At 46.8% G+C, this 24,183-nt stretch overlaps 1 protein-coding gene across 1 annotated transcript in view; it reads left to right on the top strand.

Annotated features, from left to right (window-relative positions):
* The window catches only part of OTOA (otoancorin), a 60,424-nt gene extending 43,506 nt beyond the window's left edge, over positions 1 to 16,918 (top strand). The window contains exons 22-28 of the mRNA XM_060078011.1: positions 1,806 to 1,993; positions 3,621 to 3,776; positions 9,401 to 9,543; positions 9,764 to 9,900; positions 10,789 to 10,886; positions 13,913 to 14,108; positions 16,848 to 16,918. Coding sequence (XP_059933994.1) covers positions 1,806 to 1,993; positions 3,621 to 3,776; positions 9,401 to 9,543; positions 9,764 to 9,900; positions 10,789 to 10,886; positions 13,913 to 14,108; positions 16,848 to 16,918 — 989 coding nt within the window. The remainder of the gene's footprint in view (positions 1 to 1,805; positions 1,994 to 3,620; positions 3,777 to 9,400; positions 9,544 to 9,763; positions 9,901 to 10,788; positions 10,887 to 13,912; positions 14,109 to 16,847) is intronic.
* Positions 16,919 to 24,183: the final 7,265 nt, after the last annotated feature.

Genomic DNA, 24,183 nt, shown 5'->3' with positions numbered 1-24,183 from the left:
AACAAAGGAGAATGAGGTTTAGAGAGATTAAGAGATTTGGCCAAAGTCTCAGAGTTAGTCAATGGAAGCTCTTGGAATTGAACCCAAAGAAGGTGATGTTCACCACTAGCCGGTACGGTCCTTGCTGCCTAGCAGTCCGGTTGTCATATCGCTGCGCTCCTACTCTCTGCCTGGGGATACGTGAAAGTAAGACTTTCCGCCCTTGGGGGAGGATGCGCTTAGCTCCAGTGCTTAATTGGAGTTTTCTTTAGTTGGTTCTGGGTATTAATTACTGCTGTGCTTATAGTCATTAGCAGAATTACTACTTGGTTTCATTTTAGTTAATTTTTGTATGTGTTGATTCATTCAATGAATATTTCCTGAATACCTACTATGTGTCAGGCCCTATTCTAAGCCCCAGGAATACAGAGTGATAAGACCAAGTCCCTGCTGTACTTTTTTTTTTTTTTTTTTTTTTTGCGGTACGCGGGCCTCTCCCGTTGTGGAGCACAGGCTCCGGACGCGCAGGCTCAGCGGCCATGGCTCACGGGCCCAGCCGCTCCGCGGCATGTGGGATCTTCCCAGACCGGGGCACGAACCCGTGTCCCCTACATTGGCAGGCGGACTCTCAACCACCGCGCCACTAGGGAAGTCCCCCTGCTGTACTTTTAAACCATTCTGTTCTCTAATTCTGTACTTTCACTGAATCCTGCTTTCATTGGAAAGTGGGGCAAAGGGAGTCTAGGAGAGATGGGTCTTTTGTCTCCTCCAAGTGGTTTGTGATAAAGATGTTTGAGGACCAGACATGGACCTTTGACCTGGTCCAGTTCTGCCTCTTGATTAGAGTCCAGTGAATTTCCATTTAAGATGCAGTGAAAGGGGCGTGGCCACAGGCTTGGGAAATGCCCAGCCCCGGGTGGCTCTGGTGAGTCTGTCAGCATCAGGGGTTGTCAGCTCCTAAGATAAGAAACCCAGGATTGCTCTTAAGGCAAAGGTTTTCTCTCAGGTTGGGCACATCTGGGCCAGCAAAGACAATATCTCATTTGTGTGTTGCTGAGAAAGTGGTTTGACTAGGTATGGTTCAGCTTACCCAGGACTGATACGGATGGGTTTCTCCTGTTGCCAAGGAAAATGTAAGAGACCCATTTCTCCTCTGTCCTGGGATGGGAAGGCCATAGCCTCCACCAAGATTTTTATGGAGGGCAAATCATCTTCCCTTTCCACACTTAGATAGGAGCGCCCCTTCCTTATAATTCTGGAAGCCTTAACTCTGGGTTGCAAACTCAAATGCATGGGGTGGCTATGGCAGGTAGCCCATATAATAAAAATGGCTAACACGTATTGAGTACTTACTGTATACCTGGCACTGTTCTAAGTGCTTTATAAATAATAACACATTTAGTCCTCACAAAAATTCTATGAGGTAATTTTATACTCATTTTATAGACTAGGAATCTGAGACTAGGAATCTGAGGCACAGAGGGGTTAAATAGCTTTGGATTTGAATCTAAAGCCAGAACTGTTCACCACCACCTCCTATTGCTCTCAAGGCAATTAGCAGTCCAGTCATAATAATGCAAAGCTCCTACTGTGTGTGTGCTTGTGGCTTTGCAAAAAGTTGGCATTTCCATGATTTCATTAGGAAGAAATGGCACAAGTGGGATTCAAACTGGTCCCTGAGTCCCTGAGCTCAGTTTCTACCCTACACTATTTCTCATGGATCAATCCGATTGGAGAACAACATTACTCATTTCAATAAAGAAACAGACTCACATTTCCTGAAATTCTCTTTCCTCTGTTCCTTCCCCATGTCGCCCATTCCTCAGGTTGCCATGGAGTCTCGGCTCCCTCCTCCAGTGACATCATCAAGCTGGCCGAAGCCAACGCCTGCTGGGCCCCCGAGGGCCTGATCTGCCTGGGGGACGATGCGTTCCTCAGGAGCGTGGAGCTGCTGGGGGCCGTCAGGAGCTTCAGCCCAGCTCAGCTGAGGACCCTGAAGGAGAAGGCAGTACAGGTGAAGCCCACCTCAGGGAGGAAGCACTCACAGAGGGAAACCCAACACAGGGTCCCAGCCCTGCTGTGCACAGACCCCTCTCTTTCACTTTCACTTGGGTCATCTTTTTTTTAATTTATTTTTATTTTTTTTGCGTTACGCGGGCCTCTCACTGTTGCGGCCTCTCCTGCTGCCGAGCACAGGCTCCGGACGCACAGGCCCAGCGGCCATGGCTCACGGGCCCAGCCGCTCTGCGGCATGTGGGATCTTCCCGGACCGGGGCACGAACCCGTGTCCCCTGCATCGGCAGGCGGACTCTCAACCACTGCGCCACCAGGGAAGCCCGGGTCATCTTGTTGAGATCTCACTGCATCCGTTCAGAGCCATAGCTGTGATCTCCGCACCGGAGAGATTTCTAGCTCCTCCCTCTTAGGGCTCTGGCCGGGAATGAGATGTGTCTTGGCATCTAAGGTACGCCCAGTAAATCAAATTCCGTGGATGCTCTGGTGCCTCTGACTGAGGTGGTTTCCAGGAATTGTGCCTTTTCTTTCTCCACTCGGAGAACCCCACTGCTGCTTGCAGGAGGTTTTCTCAGAATCTGTTGCAGATTCACCTGAAAACAGAGCAGAAATGAATAAAAAGAGGACTAGAAGTAATTTGCCATCTTTATAAAGATCACTTTGAGTGGCTTCTTTCAGCTATTAGGATGGTTGTGGACTGTATAGTTACCCTTGTGGGGTTAAGACATTAAATTCCTTAAAATGATAATTTTTTATATGAGTAATCCAAGTTTATTGTAGAAAAGTCAGAAAATAATAAAGAAGAAAATCAGTCATAATCTTTTACCCAGAGGTAAGCGCTTGTTAATATTTTGGTATGTTCATCTGAAGCTTCCCAGACTTCTGTGTATGTGTGTAAAATATATTTATATATTTCATACATACGTATATATGCTACAAAATATAGCATCACAGTCACCTCCTATTCAGTAGCTTGCTGTCCACACCAACAGTGTATAGTGCATATTTTTATATATCAGAAATATAAATCTATATCAGTATTTTAAATAGCTATATAATACTTCACTTTATGGCTGGTTTTTATTTATTTAACCAGTTGGTAGACTTTTAGATTGTTTATTTTTTTAAGGCCTCAAGGTGCATATTTATACATATTTCTTTGGCCACTTGTCTTATTATTTACTTAGGCTAGATTCCCAGAGATGGAATTTCTGAGTCAAAGAGTTTAAATATTTTAAAAGCTTTTGACGCACGTAGCCAGATTCCCCTCTAAAAAGCATGTACTGATTTACATTCTCAACACCAGCAAATGAGGGTATCCTGTACCCCATATCTTTCCAATTCTCTTTACTCCCTGTCCATATGCTCAGCCAATTTAGTATTCTTTGATTGCTGTTAACATACATTTCTTTAATTGTGCCTGAGACTGAACTTTTCCCATATGTTTATTTCTTCTTTTGTGAATTTCCTGTTCATGTCTTTTGTCTGTTAAAAAAATAATAGATGTAGTCATCGTTTTCTTCTTGGTTTCTAAGAGAAGTTTATATATTGAAGAAATTTACCCTGTGTCTGTTTCAAATACTGTCAGTAATGGTCAGTCTAATCTGGCTTTTTTTTTTCACCTGAAGGTTTGGGACACGCCTTCGTACTGGAGAGAGTACCATCTCGTCTCCCTGGGGCGCATTGTTCTGGCTCTTACTGAGAGCGAGCTCAAGCAGTTGGATCTCAGCTCCATCGACACTGTGGCTTCCCTCAGCCAGCAGACAGAGTGGACCCCAGGGCAGGTAAGTAGATGTTGCTGGATCTTTCAAATACTCTACTTCTGTCTTAATTTTGTGTATATTTTCCTTTACATCCTAGAACATACTTAATAGTATTTATAATAGTAGTTTTAAAAACCTTTCCTGCTAATTCCATCATAATTGTCATTTCTGAGACTCTTTCTGTTAGTTAATTTTTCCCGTAGTTATGGGTCGTATTTTCTTATTTGCAAGTCTAGTAATTTTGACGGGCTGATGGGCATTGTAAATTTTACATCTTTGAGCACCCACCCAATTTAGTGGTACTCCTTTAAAGAGTACTGGGCTTTGTTCTGGCATACACTTAAATTACTTTTAGATCAGTATGATCATTTTGAGGCTTCCCTTTGAGCATTATAAGGGTGAGTCTAGACTGAGCTTTATTCTGTGGTTAATTTATCCCCATCACTGAGACATGATTCTTCTGAGGACTCTATCCAATGCTCCGTGTATTTCAAGACTTCTTCTTTCTGGCTGGTGGGAATGTGAACTCTTTCCAGCTCCATGTGAGCTCTGAGAATTGCTTTCTGATGCCTTTTTTGATATTTATGTGGAGTTTCATTCCTTGCATGTGATCAGCACTCAGCCAGACTTGAGAAGACCTCTTTGCAGATTTCTGGAGCTCGCTCTCTCTCTCTCCGTGCAGTTTCTTCCTCTCCAGTACTTTGCCCAACACGTTATAGGATCCCTGGCCTCTCTGAACTTGGATCTCTGTATCCTCAACTCAGCCTGACCGCTGGGCTTTTTGGGGTTCCCTTTCCTGCTCCATAGCCTGGAAGCTGCCTCTGGGCAGAGAGCAAGGGCAATTGCGGGGCTCACCTGATTTGTCTTCCTTCTCGCAGGATTATAGGCCTGTGCTCCCTGTTGTCCAGTGTCTAAATACAGTTGTTTCATATACTTTGTTCACTTCATGGTGAGAGGGTGATTCCTGTGTCAGTTATTTCTTCACGGGCTAAAGAAGAAGTTCTGTCCAGAATTTAGTTGTTTCAACTGGGCGGGAAGTTAATCCACTGTATTGCTAGAAAGGGGAGTCTTAGTTGCTCTGTGTTGACTTCATTCTCAGGCAGCCCTCCCTCAGCTGTTGTTTTCAGCACTAGGCTTATGTATCATGTAATTAGCAACCCCAGAAAAAAGTGCCCCTTTCTCATTAATTTTTGAAACAGTCCCAGCGTTGACTCCAATCAGGCAATTGCCCAGCCCTAAACTATCTGGTCAGGATTAGAATATGTGGGTTGGCCTGGCATGCACCAGGGAGTGGAATCCATCTCACCAGGACCATATGAACTGAGGATGGGGAACGCGTGTGTCATAACGATCCCCAAAGATGTCCACATCCTCATCCCTGGAGCCTGTGACTATGTTACCTTATGTGGCAAAAGGGACTTTGCAGATGTGATTAGGTTAAGGGTCTTGAGATGGGAGATGATCCTGGTGGGCCCAACATAATCACAAGGGTCCTTAGAAAGGACCACAGGTACAGAAGGTGATGTGACAGTGGAAGCAGAGGGACAAGGGACACACTGAGAGATTTGAAGGTGCAGTGCTACTGGTTTTGAAGATGGAAGATGGGACTCTGAGTCAAGGAGTTCAGTCAGCCTCTAGAAGCTAAAACAGACAGGGAAATGAATTCTCTCTAGAGCCTCCGGAACGAACACATCTTGCTGACCCATTTTAGGACTTAAGACCCCCAGAACTGTAAAAGAATATATCCGTGTTGTTTCAGGCCACTAAGTTTGTGGTAATTTGTTACAGCAGCAAGAGGAAATGAGCACAGGTGGTTCACCAAAGGAAAAGCATGGTGTTATCAAAGGGAGAATGGATGCTGGGCAAGCAAACCCAAGGCATGTCCCCTACTCTCATGAGCTTTTTGTAATCAGGATTGCCATGTCACATGACTCTGGGTGGCACTATTCAAATAGAACATGGTGTGAATTGTGCCCCCCTGGAGTTAGGTACCATGGAGGTCCTGGCCATAAGGATTGAGTTAATACATGTTAAATATGGTGAACAGTGCCTGCGACATAGTAGTCAACAAAAGTTAGTTGTCTTCATTGTTGTCATCGGCATATTGTCATCGTCACACTCCCTCTCTGGCAGTTTAACACCTTCCTCACTTGCAAGGTGAGGGGGTTGGACCCCCAAGTCTGCAGTTCCTTCTACCCTGACATTCTACAATTCTGGGGTTCCGGGACACTAAAACTGGTTTTGACTGGTTTGAGAAGTGCCACATCACACTTCCAATATTAAAATCATTCTATTCGCAGTCTGGGAGAAAACAGAAAAATATATCCGACTTAGAAACTAGAGTATCTCTTTCCCTTTTTACCAATTTTCAGTTCCCATGGATGGCAGTGAGATTTATCAATATGTTTGAAGAGGATATGAAAACCAACATTTGCAAATATCATCTGCAGTCAGTTCCTCAACTTTAGCTCCCCATCAAACGCTTAAATGCATGTTTCTAGATTAATAGTCAGACCTGGCGGAACTACATTAACAGATAGTTCAGCTTAAAAACCAATATAAAGGGAAAAAAAACTATTACAGAAGCCAGAGGGATGAACAGAGAGATTGAAATCTTACAGCTCTTCACTTTTCAGTGGTTAATATTGCCTAAAAGTGTTGGTATTAATTGTCTTGGAATCATTACAGATAAAGTGCTCCAGTCACTCAAGGAAATATATTTTAGCTTATCACCTTGCAGGCTGAGCTTGCATTTTCCAGGTTCCAGTGGTGAGGACAATTTAATATCACATCTTCAAAGTAATTTTATTTGAATTGTATTTTTGCACTTTCATTTTAAAATGGGCATGCCTGATGGTTGGGGGGCACAGATTGCTATGAGTCAATGAGTGAAACCTGATTATGAAGACTTAATAAGAAAAGTTCAAAAGCTAACTTGAATCTCCATCTTTCCTTGATCCCCAAACATCTTCACTGGCTCTGAAGTCAGACTGCCCAGGTTGTAATCCTAGAACCATTATCTACTGCTGTGTAACCTTGGCATAGTTACTTAACCTCTCTGTGCCTCAGTTTCCTCATCTGTGAAATAGAGATAATATTAATATTTACTTCCTAGGGGTGTTTGTGAGGATTAGATGAGACAGTATGTGTAAATGGTCAAAACAGTGTTGGCATACAGTAAGCATTCAATAAATATTAGCTATTATTATTTTAGATGCACATTGCCATTCAAAGACATTTAAATCTAAACATTGTGTTACCGAAATTCACTTACAGTACCTGGGAGCTTTGTAATCATTGAGGGGAAACTTCATGAAGACACTGACCAGTCCGGTTTGCAGAGACATGGGAAATCTCTCTGAAGCCAGTCCGTCACATGATGGCAATAATCTGATGCCATTTTGAAGGAGTATATATTGCCTACAACTTCTATAGCTCACTCATTCAGATGTTCATTCATTCATTCAAAAAGTACTTATTATTCCCAAAGTACCCTGATATGGGCCAGGCATTGTATCAGGTACTAGGGATGCCCGAGTGAACTAGCTGGATATGGTCTTTGTCTTTGGAGATTCTACTGGGTGATACAGATGAAAAGTTGAGTGACCAAGGTGAAACATTTAATAAATTTTGATAAGTGATAAGCAGAAAATGGACAAGGTGCTCATGGAAATAGTGGGGAGGGAAGCTACTTGGGATGGGGGAACCCAGGAAGTCTTCTCTGAGCAGGTAGCATTTAAACAGACCTGAGGGATAGAGAGACAACAGCCACATGAAAAGTGGAATCCCACTGCAGCATTTCACAATCTTTGCCAATACTTTTTCTTAACACTGGAGTGATCTATAGTGTGTGATGGGATGGACTGACATTAAAGGGAGATGGGAAGATTCACTGTATCCCTGTGACCCTCACTTCCATTCAGGAGATGTTCGTCCTTGGAGGTCTCTTCCCTATCTTTGCCTTGTGAGCTCTGGCTCTTTTGTAATCTTCTGCATCTGCTTCCATGAGCCCTGAGGAGCCAGACAATTATATAGCTCATCTTCAAGAGATTGACTTGGGTCCTTCCTCAGGTCCAACATATCTGGATCAAATTAATCAGGGTTAATCCAGTTACAAGTGACAGAAAACCCAACTAAAAGTGGCTTGAACAAGAATGGAATTGACTCCCATAACTGAGAAGGTCAAGGGTGGAATTAAGGTATGGCTGGATCCAGGGGCTTCAACACTACTGTCAGGAATCGATCTCACACCAATTTTTGACCCTGCTTTCCTTTGTGTGGGCTTTGTTCGGAGGCAGTTTCTTTCTTTCTTTTCTTTTTTTAAAAAATAAATTTATTTATTTATTTTATTTTTGGCTGCATTCGGTCTTCGTTGCTGTGCGTGGGCTTTCTCTAGTTGCAGTGAGGGGGGGCTCCTCTTCGTTGCGGTGCACGGGCTTCTCATTGTGGTGGCTTCTCATTGTGGTGGCTTCTCTTCTTGCGGAGCATGGCCTCTAGGCACACGGGCTTCAGTAGTTGTGGCACGCGGGCTCAGTAGTTGTGGTGCACAGGCTTAGTTGCTCCGTGGCATGTGGGATCTTCCCGGGCCAGGGATTGAACCCGCGTCCCCTGCATTAGCAGGCAGATTCTTAACCACTGTGCAACCAGGGAAGTCCCCAGAGGCAGTTTCTTTCCGTGTGTTGAGTTCTAGCAGATTCAGGTGTTTGTCCTTCCAAGGTCCAGTCCATAGTAAAGAAAGCTCTTCTCTTCTAATTGCTCCAACCAAAGTCCTGGTTGGTTTTGACTGGATCACATGCCTAATCTAGAACCAGTCACTGCAGCCAGGCTAGGAGACAAACTGACTGACCAGGACTAGGCCATAGCGTCACCTCTGGAACTCAGAATGCAGTTAGCTCCAATTGAACCACATGAAGTGAGAGAGTAGGCAGGCGGTCTGGCTCTCCAGGGAAAGTCATGAATAATGAATGGTCACTATACTAAAATTACAGGGACCCTACACTACACATCAGCCCCTAAAAAAAAGCTCGTTGAAGAGATTCCTGTGTGGTTTTTTAATGCCAAAGGAGTTAATGTACTACTCCTTGGCACTGAAGAGTGAGAGGCAAACCTCTTTCAGGGTAGATTTCACGAAGGTAACATTTGACTTGAACTCCCAAATAAAAGAATGGTCGGATTTTAACAGTTGGGAATGCAGGAAGGGCATTTCAGATGGAGGCACTGACTTGAGTAAAGGTGCAAAGGCAGAAAATGACAAGGTTTTGTCAGGAAGTTGTGAAAACAGTTGCTGGAAAAGTCTGGATCCTGATGCAGAAGAACTTAAATGACCAAACTATGTGAAGGTCATGAGTGATGAAGGGAATAAGCCAGCAGATACAGACACAAGGTATAGGTGTCTTTAATATTGGTGAAGGATACAAGAGCTTCACAGCCTAAAGATGCCTCCATAGATCAGGGGACATACTCTGTAGAAGCAGGACCTTCAGGAGGCTAACCTGGATGAGCGGCTGGGATGATTTGGAGCGGGGGGTATGTTCGGAGGAGTAGGGTGGGCGATTAGTCAGGAGGCTGGCTCCGTTATCCCCTCAGACCTTGGGGTCTTGATCATCCCTGGATAGTTCATTTCCTATCCTCCCACATTTTTATAGGCTAAATCCATTCTGCAAGGGTTCCTGGAGGATTCAGGCTATAGTGTCCAGGATCTGAAGAGCTTCCACTTAGTAGGACTTGGTGCAGCCCTGTGTGCCATGAACATCACCGAAATCTCACTTATAAAGATCTCAGAATTCAGGTAACCAAAACACTAGTGTGCAAAATAGCCAATGATTGATTGGTTCGTTCGTTCATTGATTCAGCAAGATGTTCTCTGCTTCCTCATGCTTTGCAACCTTTCTGGGCTAAAATAGGGCGTGAGATTAGCTGGATCATGTTTTTGGTGCTGAAACCTTCTGCATATCTTTTTTTGGCTGGAGAGTCTCCCAGGCTCACACTACATCCTCCCTCATAACCAGGGTGGTGGTGGCCAGAATTGGGACCCTGCTCTGCAGCACCCACGTCTTGGCAGAGTTTAAGAGGAAGGCAGAAGTTGTGTTTGGGGGGCCCACTGAGTGGTCCAGCTCTGTCCTGCAGGAGCTTGGGACCATTGCAGGTAAGAAACACCTTGAGCATTCCTTTCTCTCCCTTTCCAACCTTAAATCTGGGGACACAAACAAACAAAATAATGAAAGAATCAGGACAGAAATAAAGATGCAGACGTAGAGAATGGACTTGAGGACACGGGGAGGGGGAAGGGTAAGCTGGGACGAAGTGAGAGACTGGCATGGACATATATACACTACCAAATGTAAAACTGATAGCTAGTGGGAAGCAGCCGCATAGCACAGGGAGATCAGCTCGGTGCTTTGTGACCACCTAGAGGGGTGGGATGGGGAGGGTGGGAGGGAGACGCAAGAGGGAGGAGATATGGGGATATATGTATATGTATAGCTGATTCACTTTGTTATACAGCAGAAACTAACACACCATTGTAAAGCAATTATACTCCAATAAAGATATTTAAAAAAAATAAAGGTTAAATAATATAGTGTTGAAAAAAAAAAAGAATCCTTGACCACATGTAGTGACTATCTATAGAGTTATGGTAGAACCTAGATTTCATGACTTGAAGTTGCAAAGGGTGGGGTCTGCAAGTCTGCTTTTTAAACAAGCTCTCGGTAATTTTTGTTAGCTAAAGTGGTTTAGAATGTTATTTAATTGGCTCCAAAATAGATTTATACACAATTTGAAATTTGTGTAAAGTGAAGCTCCTTCTGGGCATACTTCTCCTTGTAGGAGACCAATCAGGGTTAACGTGACCCACATTTTTTTTCCTGAGTTGATTAAGGAACCTGATTCCCCGGTGTGATTTTCAGGGACTTTTGTAAGGAAAGATGTTTGCCTAGAACACGCAGATCTGTACATTATGCAGCACCATTAATAAAACAAATGGAGTTCTGATGGCTTGAACTAAACCCTCATGATTCCTTTTTCTCCCCAGCTGGATTAAGTAAGGAAGAGCTCCGAATGCTTGACAAGGATTTGATGCCTTATTTCCAGCCATCAGCAATCAAATGCCTTCCTGATGAGATATTCAAAGTAGGTACTCAGTTCCTCAAGGAGAATGGGAGCTTGACCCTATTTCAAATCACACAGGGAGGCAGATGGTGGGCCTTGGATTCTAGGGACCTGCAACCAGCCTTCTGCTAATAGGGCCAGAGGAGAGCTGTGTGCCAAGAGCGGATGGATCACAAGAGAATTTTAGGTGTTTTTGTTTTTTAAGTATTTTTTTCTTCAATTTAAATTTATCTTTTAATTGTATCTATTTTTACAGTTTCCTTCTCTTCGTAGCCACTGGTACTGATTTTCTATTTATGATGGTATGACACGTGCATATTCCCTTATCCAACACCCTTGGGGACATATATATATTTCAGAATTTGGAATTTTCCAGATTTTAGGAAGATCACTCTGTGAATCAACAGTATTGTAACTTAATACCCTCAGCAGTGTCTGGGGAAGCACCTTGTAAGCAAATGCATTAATATTTCTGTGAAGAAATCTGTGACAAATCACACTAATTGGAATAAATAGAGACTATAAATGGTCTCCCATCAATTTAGGTCAGATTTTGCTGGCAAGTAAGTTTGTCTTAAACTTTGGAAAAAACTTTGTTTTCTGACTTTTTTGGACTTCAGAATTGCAGATGAGGGATAACATTTCCTGTATAACATTTCCTTATAAAATAAATTTAAGTAAAATATTTTAATTGATTTTAAGAAAAGGGTTAAGGAAGCCACAGTAGGACAGGTGACAAACAGCTATGGAAAAAATTGAGAGGGTTGAATTGGATCAATTGAGGTTAGGGAAGCAAGGTTTCCAGTGAGAGGTCCTTCCTTCCTGTCCATGTACAAGATTAGGAGAGGGTTTGGTGGGGACAGTCTGCTCTGGTGAGGAGTGACGCTGGTGTTCTTGCCCGCTGTGTAACTTGGAAACACATTCTATCCATAAAAACTGGATAAGGCACACACAGGAGGCTAGACAAACTCCCATGATGTAACATCATTGGTTCATTTTAAGAAAGAGAGCGGACCTTGAACCACTTCAGCACCAAGGACAGCTCCCAGCACAGAACAGGTGTGATAGCTGTTTAGGGGAAATAAGTAAGTCATAGTCCTTAATGCCATTGAGCTTCTCCTCTGGGGGCTCTGCATGGGGTAGGCAGCTTGGTTCTTGATGCTGGCATGTTGCTGAGCACTTTCTCCTGGTCTTGTTTGGAATGCAGTCTGTAGCTTACCTACTCCAAAAATTCCTAGTGGCCACTTACATTGTGGTAGGCTCCAGCCTAGGCACTAGGATGTAGGCTCCAGGCTGGTGCACCTGGGATGCCCTGGTGAAGGGGTATAACACAGTGCCTTCAGGGGCTTGAAAAGTAACATAAGGGAGTGCAGTGGCCTGGGTAGGGACTGAAGTGAACTGGAGAGCCCTGTCTAAATCTGGGGAAGCTGCTTCTCATCTCTGGCACATTGATGCAGTGTGACAATGTGGGCCAAGTATTGCTGGGTCTTCCTTTTTTTTTTATCAGAATCCAGAAATCTCATTTTCATGTGAAGTCTCCTGATAATTAAATGTTGGCAACCACTTTGAATCTATATTTTAAAACACAGTGCAATAGGCCTAGAGATTCAATCTGGCCTGTGGGTTGCAAGCAGCAACATTGGAAAAATAATTTTTATAATGCAGACTCTATATTAATGGTAGATGTAAGGTGTAAGCCAGAAGAGCATGTCCTCTGTGTGTGTGTGTGTGTGTGTGTGTATGTGTGCATGTGTGTGTGTGTTTGTGGGGGGGGTGATGCTGAATTTTGCAGGACGGGTTAGCTAGGTGGAGAGGGAGGAACAGTGTTCCAGGCAGAAGGAAGTGCTGCCTTCTGGGGGCTGCAGACATGGACCTCTCTTCTCCAGGAGTGAAGTGTGCCAGCTCAGAGGACGCTGGAGAGGTGGGCAGGACCCAGAGCTTGAAGCCCTCATTACCATGTTCAGGAGCTTGAGCTGTGGCCTGGAGAGGTGGCAGGGAAGGGTTCTAAGCAGGGGCATGACATGATTCCAGAGAAGCATCAACCTGGATGGGAAAGAAGAAGGTGAGGGAGAGAAGAAGATGGGGTGAAGGAGAAGAACCCCCTTTCTCAGAATCTTTGGGGCCCTTAGAAAATAAGCAGGATGACTTTAGAGGCCCCTGCCATCCCATCTCATTCCACACCTACTGGAACTAGTCACCAAGTCCTCTCTAGGATGGAAGCGACTTCAGAAAACATCTTGTTCAGGGCCCTCAAAGGACTTCTGCTCTCGGCAGAATTTCCCATTTCCGGTGTCCATGGCAGACATCACTAACGGATCACTGTACTTTCCCTTCGCTGAGCCCTCACAGGGCTCAGCAGCAAGGGTTAGAATCACTTAGGAGACGAGTTACCTGTGCCATCCCACATCTAGTCCAAAAGCCCAGAGAGGCTATGAAACTTGCCCAAGGTCACACAGCTGTTATGTGACAGAGCTGGGACACAGATTCAGGTCTTTGCCTTTTAGGTGTGTGTTTTCTCCTCCACATCAGTGTTTCTCAGGTGGGGGACTTGAAGCATTGGGGGTGGGGTGGGGTGGAACCTTGCACTGCATTAAACAACACTGTCACCTTTTCACCTCTCCTTTACTACTGATTACTTGGAGGAGGAAGTCTCGATTTGGAGCTAAAATGTATTTAACACCTCTATAACACTTAAAATCCCCTCTTTTTTCTGTTTTTTAAGAGGCCTCAGGTTCAGACATCGTTGGCCAACACATATAGCTACAATTCAACAGTGTCGTTTTATTTATTATGGCATATTTTAAATGAGTACTTATTGCGAGTCATTCCAATTTTCCATTTTTGGAAATTTCCATTAAATTTTTTTCATTTTAAAATAAGTTTATTTTAGTAGTGAAAGAGTGATCTGATTTTAAGTAAAAATCCTAAAGAGGAGCACAAATGGTACATGGGTACGACGAAGGTGTGCGGGTCCTGGTCGGATGGCCGAGGTTTGGGAAAGCGGCGGAGGGGCGCCTCTGAGGGCGCTAACCCCCTCTCCCCTGCAGGAGCTGTCCGCGGAGCAGATCGCCTTCTTGGGCCCGGAAAACGCCGCGGCCGTGACCCCAGCCCAGCGCCGGCAGCTCAGCATGTTGCAGCTGCAGAGCCTCCAGCGGGCGCTAGATGGCGCCAAGACACGCTCCTGGCTGGACGCGCCTCCGAGCGCCAGCCCCACCCGGACCCCCTCCTCTCTTTCTCCTCCAGGTGAGCCGGACAGACCCAGACCGGTCCCCCACTCCTAATCCCTTTCCTAGTCTCTTGGTCCGCCCTGCCAGACCTGGGGCAGCGGGAAGGTTCCTAAAATTCAGGGTGGGCGCTCTGACAGTCCTTGGAGATCCTGCATTCCCAGAAAAATCCAAAGTCCCTACCAAGCACATGTAAATGATTCTCAACTCCAGAGCACTTTAAAATCACGGGGGGAGACTTTTTAAAAAATTTTATTTATTTTTGGCTGCTTTGGGTCTTCGTTGTGTCTTCGTTGTTGCACATGGGCTTTCTCTAGTTGCGGTGAGCGGGGCTACTTTTTGTTGAGGTGCGCTGGCTTCTCATTGCGGTGGCTTCTCTTGTTGCGGAGCACGGGCTCTAAAGCGCGGGCTTCAGTAGTTGTGGCGCTTGGGCTTATTTGCTCCAATGCCTGTGGGATCTTCCCGGACCAGGGCTCGAACCCATGTCCCCTGCATTGGCAGGCGGATTCTTAACCACTGCGCCACCAGGGAAGCACCACTGGGGAGTTTTTAAAAACTGCCAGTCCTGTGGACCCCACCCAGCCTGTGGACCCCACCCAGAACCCACTGAATCAGAATTTCTTAGGACTTAAGTCCTGTCAGTGGTTCCTTTACTCCTCCCTCCTCACCGTTCAGTATTTTTTTTTTTTTTTTTTTTTTTTTTTTTTGTGGTATGCGGGCCTCTCACTGTTGTGGCCTCCCCCGCTGCGGAGCACAGGCTCCGGACGCGCAGGCTCAGCGGCCATGGCTCACGGGCCCAGCCGCTCCGCGGCATATGGGATCCTCCCAGACCGGGGCACGAACCCGTATCCCCTGCATCGGCAGGCGGACTCTCAACCACTTGCGCCACCAGGGAGGCCCCGTTCAGTATTAATTAATACATTCAATTGACGTATACTGGGCACCTGTTAATACTATGTGCCAAGCCTGCGGTAGGAGCAGGGAATACAAAGGTGAGTAAGGCAGATAAGGCTCTCTCATAAATAAAGAAGATTTCAAATCTGGTAAGACCAGGGGAGGAAAGCAGCAGAGGGTGGTGGTGGTGACTAAGGGCTGAGCTGAGACAGAGGGCCCGGGGGTGTGGCTTTCCTTCCTGTCTTTCCTCCCTGCCTGTCTTACTCTCCCCCTCCCCTCCCTCTCCCACTTCTTTGTGACTCCTCTGTCTTTAGCGAGCACCGCCTTTGGACTGAGCTGGTGCCGGGCTCTGGGGAGGTGACTGTGAACCAGCCAGGCGTGTCCTCGGTCCTCTCTGGACTCCCAGTCCAGCGTGGGTGTGAGGTAAACTGCTGCACCCCAGCGACCATGAGGCAGTATGAGGGGTGCTGTGAGGGGGGGACACAGGCCCCCAGGGAATGCTCGGGAGAGGCAGCTACCTAGGCTTGGGAAAGCGGGGAGCGGCCGTGGAAACCTCCAGAAGACAGTGATTCCTAAGCTGCGGACCAAGAGAAGAGAAGATGGACGCAGCCAGGTGGAGAGTGTCCCAGGTAGAGGGCAGAGTGAGTGCAAAAACCCAGAGAGCGAAGCCCGGTGCTTCGCCGTCTCCAGGTCTGCCCCAGCCTCCCTTGGGGATAGCAAATTGGGGGATTCCCAATTTCTGCAGCCACAAGCGGCCAGACATGGCACCTGCAAACTGGAGCCACGCCCTTTGACTTACTATTATCTTAAAGCCTTTTCATTGAAATATAATACGCATACATTTAAAAGTTATTTTAAAATGTTAGTGTTTTGTGTATGTTATATAATGCACACAGTAGGCAATGCACCTGGTTTAAAATACGAAAGGTCTGAAAAGGTGTGCAGTGAACTATCTCCCCCGTCCCCTGTTCCTTAGTCGCCCAGTTCTCCTCCCCAGAGGCAACCAATGTCACCAGCTTGTGTATCTGTCCAGAGATGCTCTATGCATATCCATAGTTTATCCCTGCACTTTTACAAAACTTGTTATACACTTTGTTCTGTGCCTTGCATTTTTCACCTGACAATATACCTCGGAGGTAGCTCCATATCCGTACCTAGGAGCCGTGCAATTGTTATTTTTCTGGCTACGGCATAACTGTAGTTAACTAGATCTCTGTAGACGACAATTCAGTTGTTTCTATTTTTATATTGTTATGAACAATGCTGCGGCGGATGACCTTATATACTTTAGCATCTGTTCAAGTATATCTGCAGGGTAAACTCTTCCAAGTGGGATTGCTGGGTCAGAGGGTTTGTGCATTTGTAATTTTGATGGATGTTCAGCCAGGCAGGAGAAGCCTAGATTCCTCCTCCTTCCTTTCACCCCACAGGCCTGAGCTGGTGCTGGCAGCTGGGTGAACCCTTCCAGTGGGCCAGGCACTTAATCTCTTGTTTCGTAAATTTGCTTCATTATCTGAATCATCTGGGAGTGATACTTAAAAATCCAAATTCCTGGGCCTGGTACCAGGCTTGCTGAATCAGAATTTGCCAGGGAGGATCCCAGAATTTGCGTTTTTAGCATTCTCCCCAGGTGACTCTTATGATTAAGGCAGCTCTGGTAGTCGCTGATTCACACAATCTCAGTTAATTCGCCTTTCTGTCCCCTGCAATTTGGGGTCATTATTCCTGTTTAGGAGTTGAGCAAACCAAGGTTGGGCGAGATCTAGTGAGTGGTTCAGGGAGAGGCCCAGGGAGCTGGCGTGGTGCATCCACCCTCTGCGGGCTGCTGAGACCTCCTGTGCACTCTTGTCTTGTTTCCTTTTAGGAGCCTGGGTCTCCCAGGGTCTTGGGCTGGGCTGCCCTCTGCTGGTCCTGATGCCCAGGCTCGTGTGGTGAGTGGCATTTGCGCATTGCCCTGGGGCCCAGGCAGCTGCCCAGGGCACGTGGAGACCGAGGGCGCTGCAGACGGTGGGAGTCCCGCACCCCGACTCAGAGCCTCAGTGGGGGCAGAGAGATCCCGGGGCCTTGGAATTGAAGAAGCGCTAAAAGGAAGAATAATTGTTGAAAATGATCTCGCACGTTCTTAACCTGGCTTGTGTCCTCAGCAGGGAGGCATTCTCAGCCTCATTTCAGTCTCCCTAGTTTTCCAGCTTGCAGACAGAGAAGCTGGGGAGGGAGGGGTGTTTCTTGTCAAAGCATGAAGACCTTAGTACAAGTTACTGCCCTCCCTCCAGAGGGAGATGCCGGAGAGCAGTGGGTGCAGGCAAAGGCGCTCTTTTTGCCAGGGCCTGATACGGCTTCAATTCTGGCTTAATTTCCCCTCCTTGGAGCTATGGGATGCATTGGATTTCTCCTTCTTGGATACTTTGCAGAGCTGAAATAAATGAATCCCGCAACAGACGCCAATATTCCTGCCTGATTGCTGGGACTAATTGATGTTTTGGTGGGCATTGCATTGCTTGGAAATTAAAACAGTTAACATGGCTCAACGTTAAATCAGTTTTAAAATACATTTTCCAGATGCCTTCCATTTCCTTGGGAGGCAGCTGAATGAATGGCTGTGGAATTATCAGTTAAACTTTCAAAATATTCCTTTCTTGATGGAGGTGGTGGCTCTTCTTGTTTTAAGTTGCTCTGGGCTTTGGGGATGGGTTGAAATAAAAGAAAAAAAACTGTGTAAGCCAGTCACTCCTGTGATTATGGCACAGCAAAACAAACGCACCCACCGGCCCAATCCTTTTGGAGGCCGGGATGGAGTTACCTCTGGAAATTCGCAGGATGCTCTTGACCTTTGGCTCAGGAAGGCAGAGCTCAGGAAGGGGTGCTTTGCCGCCTCCCAGGTGTTATGCCTTCTCAAATTCAGCCAACCAAGTTGTTTCGCACCACATCACTTAGGTGGCCATTTAGGCATCCTGAGTACTTCTGTGTAGCCACCAGCACGTTCTGGGCCCTTTTCCTGGTCACATCCACAGTAGACGTCTCATCTGGAGCCAGGAAGAGCCTGCTTGAGTTTCCAAAAATCCCTGGTGTTCCATCAGAGGTGGGTGGGTCTTAAACAGCATCCTAGGTAGATGTTATAGAGGCTGGTGTGTTTTCAGATGTCCCATGTGATTATTACAGAAAATTAAAAGACCGGGGTGTGGAGAGTGTGGCTCTGTGGGTGTTAGGTGGGGTCTGATCTGGTTTTTCTTTCATCCTGGCAGGGAAGTGGCAACTAGTGCTGCTGCTCTAGCACAGGTCGTTTGTCTTGTTACAAACTCGAGCCCCAGTTTAGCTGGGCTGGACCAGCTGCTTGGAGAGGGACGCTGGGTGAGAATGTGTCTGCCCAGATTCCCATCAGAGGGGCCTTGGACCTCGCTCAGTATTCCCACTTTCTTCCAGCCTTGGATGATCCTGGGCAGGAACAATAACAACAATCTCGTTGGAGTTGGACTTCACACGCCAATATCATGTAGTCTTTGCGTCTCACTTTCCCTTCTGATCATTTGTTTTTGGTTTAATGCCTGGATTGCTCCTCCCATCGTGGATGACAATAACAGCTCCTGTTTGGGAGGCTAAGTCTGCGTCTGAGGGCTTTAGCTGTGCCATTAGCTCATGTCATCGTCATCACGATCCTGCCAGGTGGATGCTGTTGGTTCCCTTTTTCCAGATGAGGGGAGAGAGCCCGAGAGAGGTAAGAAACCCTTGTCTGAGGCCTCTCACGTAGGGAGGATTTAAATCCTGACTTTTTATCTCGCCCTGTGCTGCCTCCTGGATGGGTGCTCTTGAACTTCTCTAATGAGTTAGATCAGAGAGAGCTTCTGTAGATCCCGTCCTCTCCTCCTCTGGCGGGAGGCCAACTTGCCTCACAGCACATATAATTGGTGATTGCCTCAGGCAGGAAGACAAATCCAGCTTATGCCCTGCAGGACCCCTGGGGTCTACAGTTGAAATGCTCAGTCCTCTGCACACAGGAAAGCAGCGGGTCACAGCACAGGTGCCACTCCCGTTCACCTTTCAATGTCAGCTGTGCCGTTGGATTCCCAGCCTCCACCTTCTGCAACTTCTCCCAGCTGTTTGCAGAGATCACGGACACTGGCATGCAGGTCACAGTGTGCTGGCCATGGCTCTGATCGGTCAGGACCTGTGCTGTACTGGTTATTAAAATGTTTGAATATCTCTCAGCTATATCCTTTTACAGAACCCCACCTTCAGGCTTGACGGGAGTGGGAGTCTTTCTGCAACTTCAGCCTGCCGTCCAGTGGGGCTGAGAATTAAGCTATTCTCTCTAGTCCTGGAACCCAGGGCTTCAGCCACAGCTGCTGGGATGGGCTCCACTGCCAAGGAGAGGTGGCTGTGTGTGTGGGTGCGTGTGCAAATGTGTGTGTGCGTGTGTGTTTACCTGGCTTTACTGAAGAAATGTTGTCATGGAAGAGACAGTAAACAACTTAATATTAAATATTCCGTATTTATTTGTCCTTAAAATTTCTTTGCCCACCCTTGCCTCCTGAGGTCCTTTAAAACATCTATATTGCCTCCCTATAAAACGTGCATAATAAACAGTTAAGCCCGGCAGAATTCCAGACCACACAGTGTCTTAAGCAGGACGTCTACAAAGTGCATGTCTTGAAGCCTTCTAGAAGTGAGTGTCCTCTCTGCAAATCCATCCAGGACGTCCAGCGATTCTTGGGATTCTCAGCCACCACAGGAGGGTCATTTTACACTTCTCGACCTCCACTGCCCCAAGTACTGATTGTTTCAGAAAGGGACATAACTTGTCTGATCCTTGGAGACATCTGCAACCTACCTTGTTTGCCTTCACTTTCATCCTGGCTTTTTATGAGCCAGATCAGATACATGCTGATGAAATCTGGAGGGAGGGGCTGTCCTTTCCCAGGAGAACTCTGGCCCTGAGGAATTCCTTCCAGTCTCTGAGACCCTCCAGAACACTCCTGTTGGATGCAGGGTGGGTGGGTGGGAGGACTAGACGATTGTCCTCAAATCTTCTGCTCACTCCCTCTGTTAGGGTGGAACATCCAAGCCTTTGCTGTGTGGCTTTGTCATGCAATTCAATAGGTAGAGTCTAATTCCCTACCTGCTAACTTTGGGCTTTGGCTGTTGAACAGACATGACAGTCCACCAGCAGCAGTCTTACTTGTGCTTGCGTGATTTGGCTTGACCTCTTGGCAATTGCTTCCTCATGTGAGGAGACCTGTGGGTGAGGAGACATGAGGAGCAGACCTGAACCCAACCCACAGCTTGGAGCCAAGCTGAGGTCAGCAGGACCCAGGTGAACTCAGCCAAGCCCAGGAGAGCCACAGCCAACCTGAATACTCATATGCAAGAAATAAATATTTGTTAAGGGAAGCCATTGAGATTTGGGGGTTATTTGTTACTGCAGCCAAAGCTGACTTATACTCCATGTCATCAACATGCCTTCCTTGCACAGTGTTGGTCCCATGCTGGGGATAGGAAGGTGATGCACTCTATCCCTTTCTTCACATTCCCATCATTTACCATGTACCCATGCCCATTTGTGAAGCTCTTTGTCAAGTGCTGTGCTACTTGATACATCGTCATGGCCCCTAACTTCCACTTATTTCCCATTTTCAAGATCAGGGGTCATAGAAATCAGGTCCCAGATGCTCAGGGGTCAGAGCTTATGCCCATAACATGGTTGTTCTACCTGCTCTGCCATGCAGCTTTCATATCTAATGACTTATTGAACTATTTCCCCTTGAGCACTCACTGATCCAACATCATTCCCTCCAACCTACAGCTTAGCTACACTCCCTGGTACTGTCGAGACTCTGTAAGCTGGAGTCTCCCAGAAGAATTTTCAGGTCAAGTAATAGCACATGGCATAGGTGCATAGGCCCATCCTCAGGGGAGAATGCCCCAGTTGAAGAAGCCATCTGGCTCTTTCCCAGGTGTGTATCCTCTCCTCCATTCACACCGGAAGCTGGAAGACACTTTGAAGTGACTGAGGTCAACAAGTCTGGCCTTGAGCTACCCTCCCTTGCAGATCTCCCCCATCATCTTCATCTGCTCCTTGTCATGTCAGGCCCATTGAGACCCCACTCTCCACCATGACATCTTGGGTCAGGGAACCTGAGACTGATGGGCAGGCTGGCGGGTTCCCATTAGTGTCCAGTCAGCTCCAGGACCTCTCACACCAGGAAGGATTTGGGATTGGAGGAATGAGCATGATAACTCGCCAGCATTTAGCCCCTGTGGGCAGAAACCTTGACTGTCTTGTTCACTGCCATATTCCTCCTGTTCAGTAGTCCCCAGTAGGCTGGGTCATGGTTGGTGTTCATGACATATTTGTTGAATATGTAAATGTTTCATTTTCCTCCTCACACCAAACTGAACTCAGTAGGACCTTTGATCAGGCAAACATTATCTTAGAAGATTTAACTTAGGGTTTTGTTTCCAGGCCCCTCCCTGTATCTCAGACATGGGGGGAGAACTTACCATCACCTCCATGCTGCTGATTCCTGATGGCATCTCCTCCTCCCCACACAGCTGGGTGAGCAGTCAGCCTAGCAGGAGCCCCTCCACGTCACCTGTAGGTGGTGTATCTGGAACCTCTTGACTTATATCCCTGCTGAGAGCTGGGAAAGGGTCTGGATTCAGGCCTAGCTGGATCCAGGAGCTCCAACAACATCTCCAGGAGATGGCTTCCCTCTTGCTATCTTTTGACTCTGACTTTAGATTTGGCTTCTTTCCTAGGTAGGCTCTACTTTCATGGTGGCCACCATCAGCTTTAGACTCATAGCCTAATACTTTAGCATTATTGAGAGAGAGAGAGAGAGAGAACTTGGTCCTTCCTGGTCATGTCAGCAAAAGTCCCTGGATTCACTTTGATTGGGCCTGCTTGGGGCAGGTGACATCTCTGAACTGACCACTGTGGCTGGGATGGTGGAGTACACCAGTTGGCTGAGGCTAGGTTAGGAGATTACCCCAAATTCTACCCCAAATCACACTGACTGAACAAGAAAGGGCTGATTCCAGAAGAGTTCAATTACCAAACTGTGTAGACAGAATTCTAAGCTGGCCCCAAACTCCCTGGTGTGCACGGCCCGTGTAACCTCTTCCCCACAAGGGCAGGCAGAACCTGTGCATGTGAGGGGATGTCACTCCCATGACTGGGTTACTAATCAATTGACTTTGAGTTAATCAAAAGGGCAATTGTCTGGGTGTGCCTGACTTGATCAGGTGCACCCTTAAAAGGAGCCAGGACCTTCCTGATGACAGAACTGTTCAGAATGTGACAGCCTACGGGGGGGGGGGCACATGGCAAGGACCCAGGGTGGACTTTAGGAGGAGAGGGAGGTCCCTGGCTGATGGCCAGCAAGAAAACAGAGACCTCGGCCATACAATCAGAAGGAACTGAAGTCTGCAAACAACCAGCCATCCTGGAGGAGGACCCCAGCCCCGGATGAGACCCCAGCTCCAGTGACGCCATGATTTCAGCCCAGTGAAATTCTGAGCAGAGAACCCAGTTGAGCCGTGCTGAGCCTTCTGACCTACAGAACTGTGAGATAATAAATGTGTGTTATTTAAGCTGCTACGTTTCTGTCCATTTGTTATGCAGCAATAGAAAACTAAGACACAGAATAAGGGGCAACAAATGCAGGGGAGGCAGTGACTGAGGTGTACACGGAGCTGAGAGCTGGGTGGCCATTTTTGGTTGAAATAGACTCGCTCTGGAATTTAAGCTTAGCCTGGAAACCTGTCCATGAGCATGAGCACCCCCTGCCGCCTCCCTCCACCCCACCAGAGTTCCCTTGGGTGGGCATCCTACTCCTTTTCTGTCTCTCCCTCTAGGATCTTTTGCTTCTTGGCAGGAGGGAGGCCTGGTATGTTTATTTATCTTTTGCATTTGTCATTTAGAGTGACTTAGCATCAGTTCCTCCTTCCCCACAATACTGTGAATTTCCTCTGGGAACATTCCTCTGGGACTTTTGCTCACGTGGATTAGGTGGGATCAATCCCACCTTCAGCTCCAGTGCTGGGCTCTGATTCACTGAAACCAGTCAGCTTCCCCTGTCTACAGTGATTGATCAGGGATGGGCCAATGAGAGCCAGGCCTGGGATTTTTATTCAACTGTTGGGCGGGGGCGGGGAGAGTGAGAGAGAGAGACAGAGCGAGAGCGAGAGAGAGAGAGAGAGAGAGAGAGAGAGAGAGAGAGAGAGAGAGAGAACGTGCACAAGAGAGAGTGAGAGCAAGAGAGAAATCTTCTCTTTCCTTCTGAACTTGAACTGTTCAGCCATCTTGAAATTGTGAGAAGTTGTATGAAGGAATGGAATTAAGAAATGGAATGAGAAGAATGGAGTTAAGGGATGATGTGAGAAAACCCAGGTTCTAGTAATAGTTTTTGGAGCCTGGATCAAACCATACCTGCGAATCTGCCTGTGGATCATTCAGTTACATGAACAAAATTGGGTTGGATTTTCTGATGCTTACAACTGATTGGAATGGCTTCTCTTGCCTTCCTTTTTCTTAATTTTTGGATGTCTGCAGATTGTTTTTTATTGTGGGTGCAGCTGATCACAAAGTGTCATTTTCTCTCTAACAAATAGTTTATGGATATCTTGGCTTCCCAGGGCCCCTAACAACACTGTTTTTGCCTGAATGTGGCTCAGATGCACCTGAGTGTCTGATGGGTTACAGGGACCCTGGTTTTAAAAACTATCTTTACATAGATGATGAAATAGCCATTTAATGGTCAAAGTTTTTGCCTTGAGCCCTAGGCTTATTCTGGAGATGACACTCATCTGAGGTGGGAGATTTGCTCCTCTCACCCTCCGGGGCCCTTCCTAGTTGGGAATTTGGCCTCAGGTGGCTTAGTCATATCTGGCTGACTCCAAATACTCAAGTTTGGATCTGCTTGTCCAATGGGGTGGTGCCTCCTGTCCCCCCCATGGCAGCCAATACCATCTCCTGCTTTTTTTCCCTCCCGATTTAGCATCATGCAGGGCACGAATTCTGGGGTGCAGGACAGGGGCCTTTAGTTCTCCTGTATAGCCTGGGTCTGCTGGCACAGCAGCCTGCTCTTAGCAAGTCCGATTTTCTAACTGGCAGCCAGCAGCATCTTGTCGTATGACTTCTGGTAAAGGCCTCCCTGGTCTTTGCACAGAAGAGGTGGGGAGCTTTTCTCTTTGTTGTGTATAGT

Source organism: Mesoplodon densirostris, chromosome 16 (genome assembly GCF_025265405.1).
Source record: "Mesoplodon densirostris isolate mMesDen1 chromosome 16, mMesDen1 primary haplotype, whole genome shotgun sequence".
Taxonomy (NCBI): Eukaryota; Metazoa; Chordata; class Mammalia; order Artiodactyla; family Ziphiidae; genus Mesoplodon; species Mesoplodon densirostris.
The sequence above is the reverse complement of the archived record's forward strand: the minus strand, read 5'-3'. Positions and strand labels throughout refer to the sequence as shown.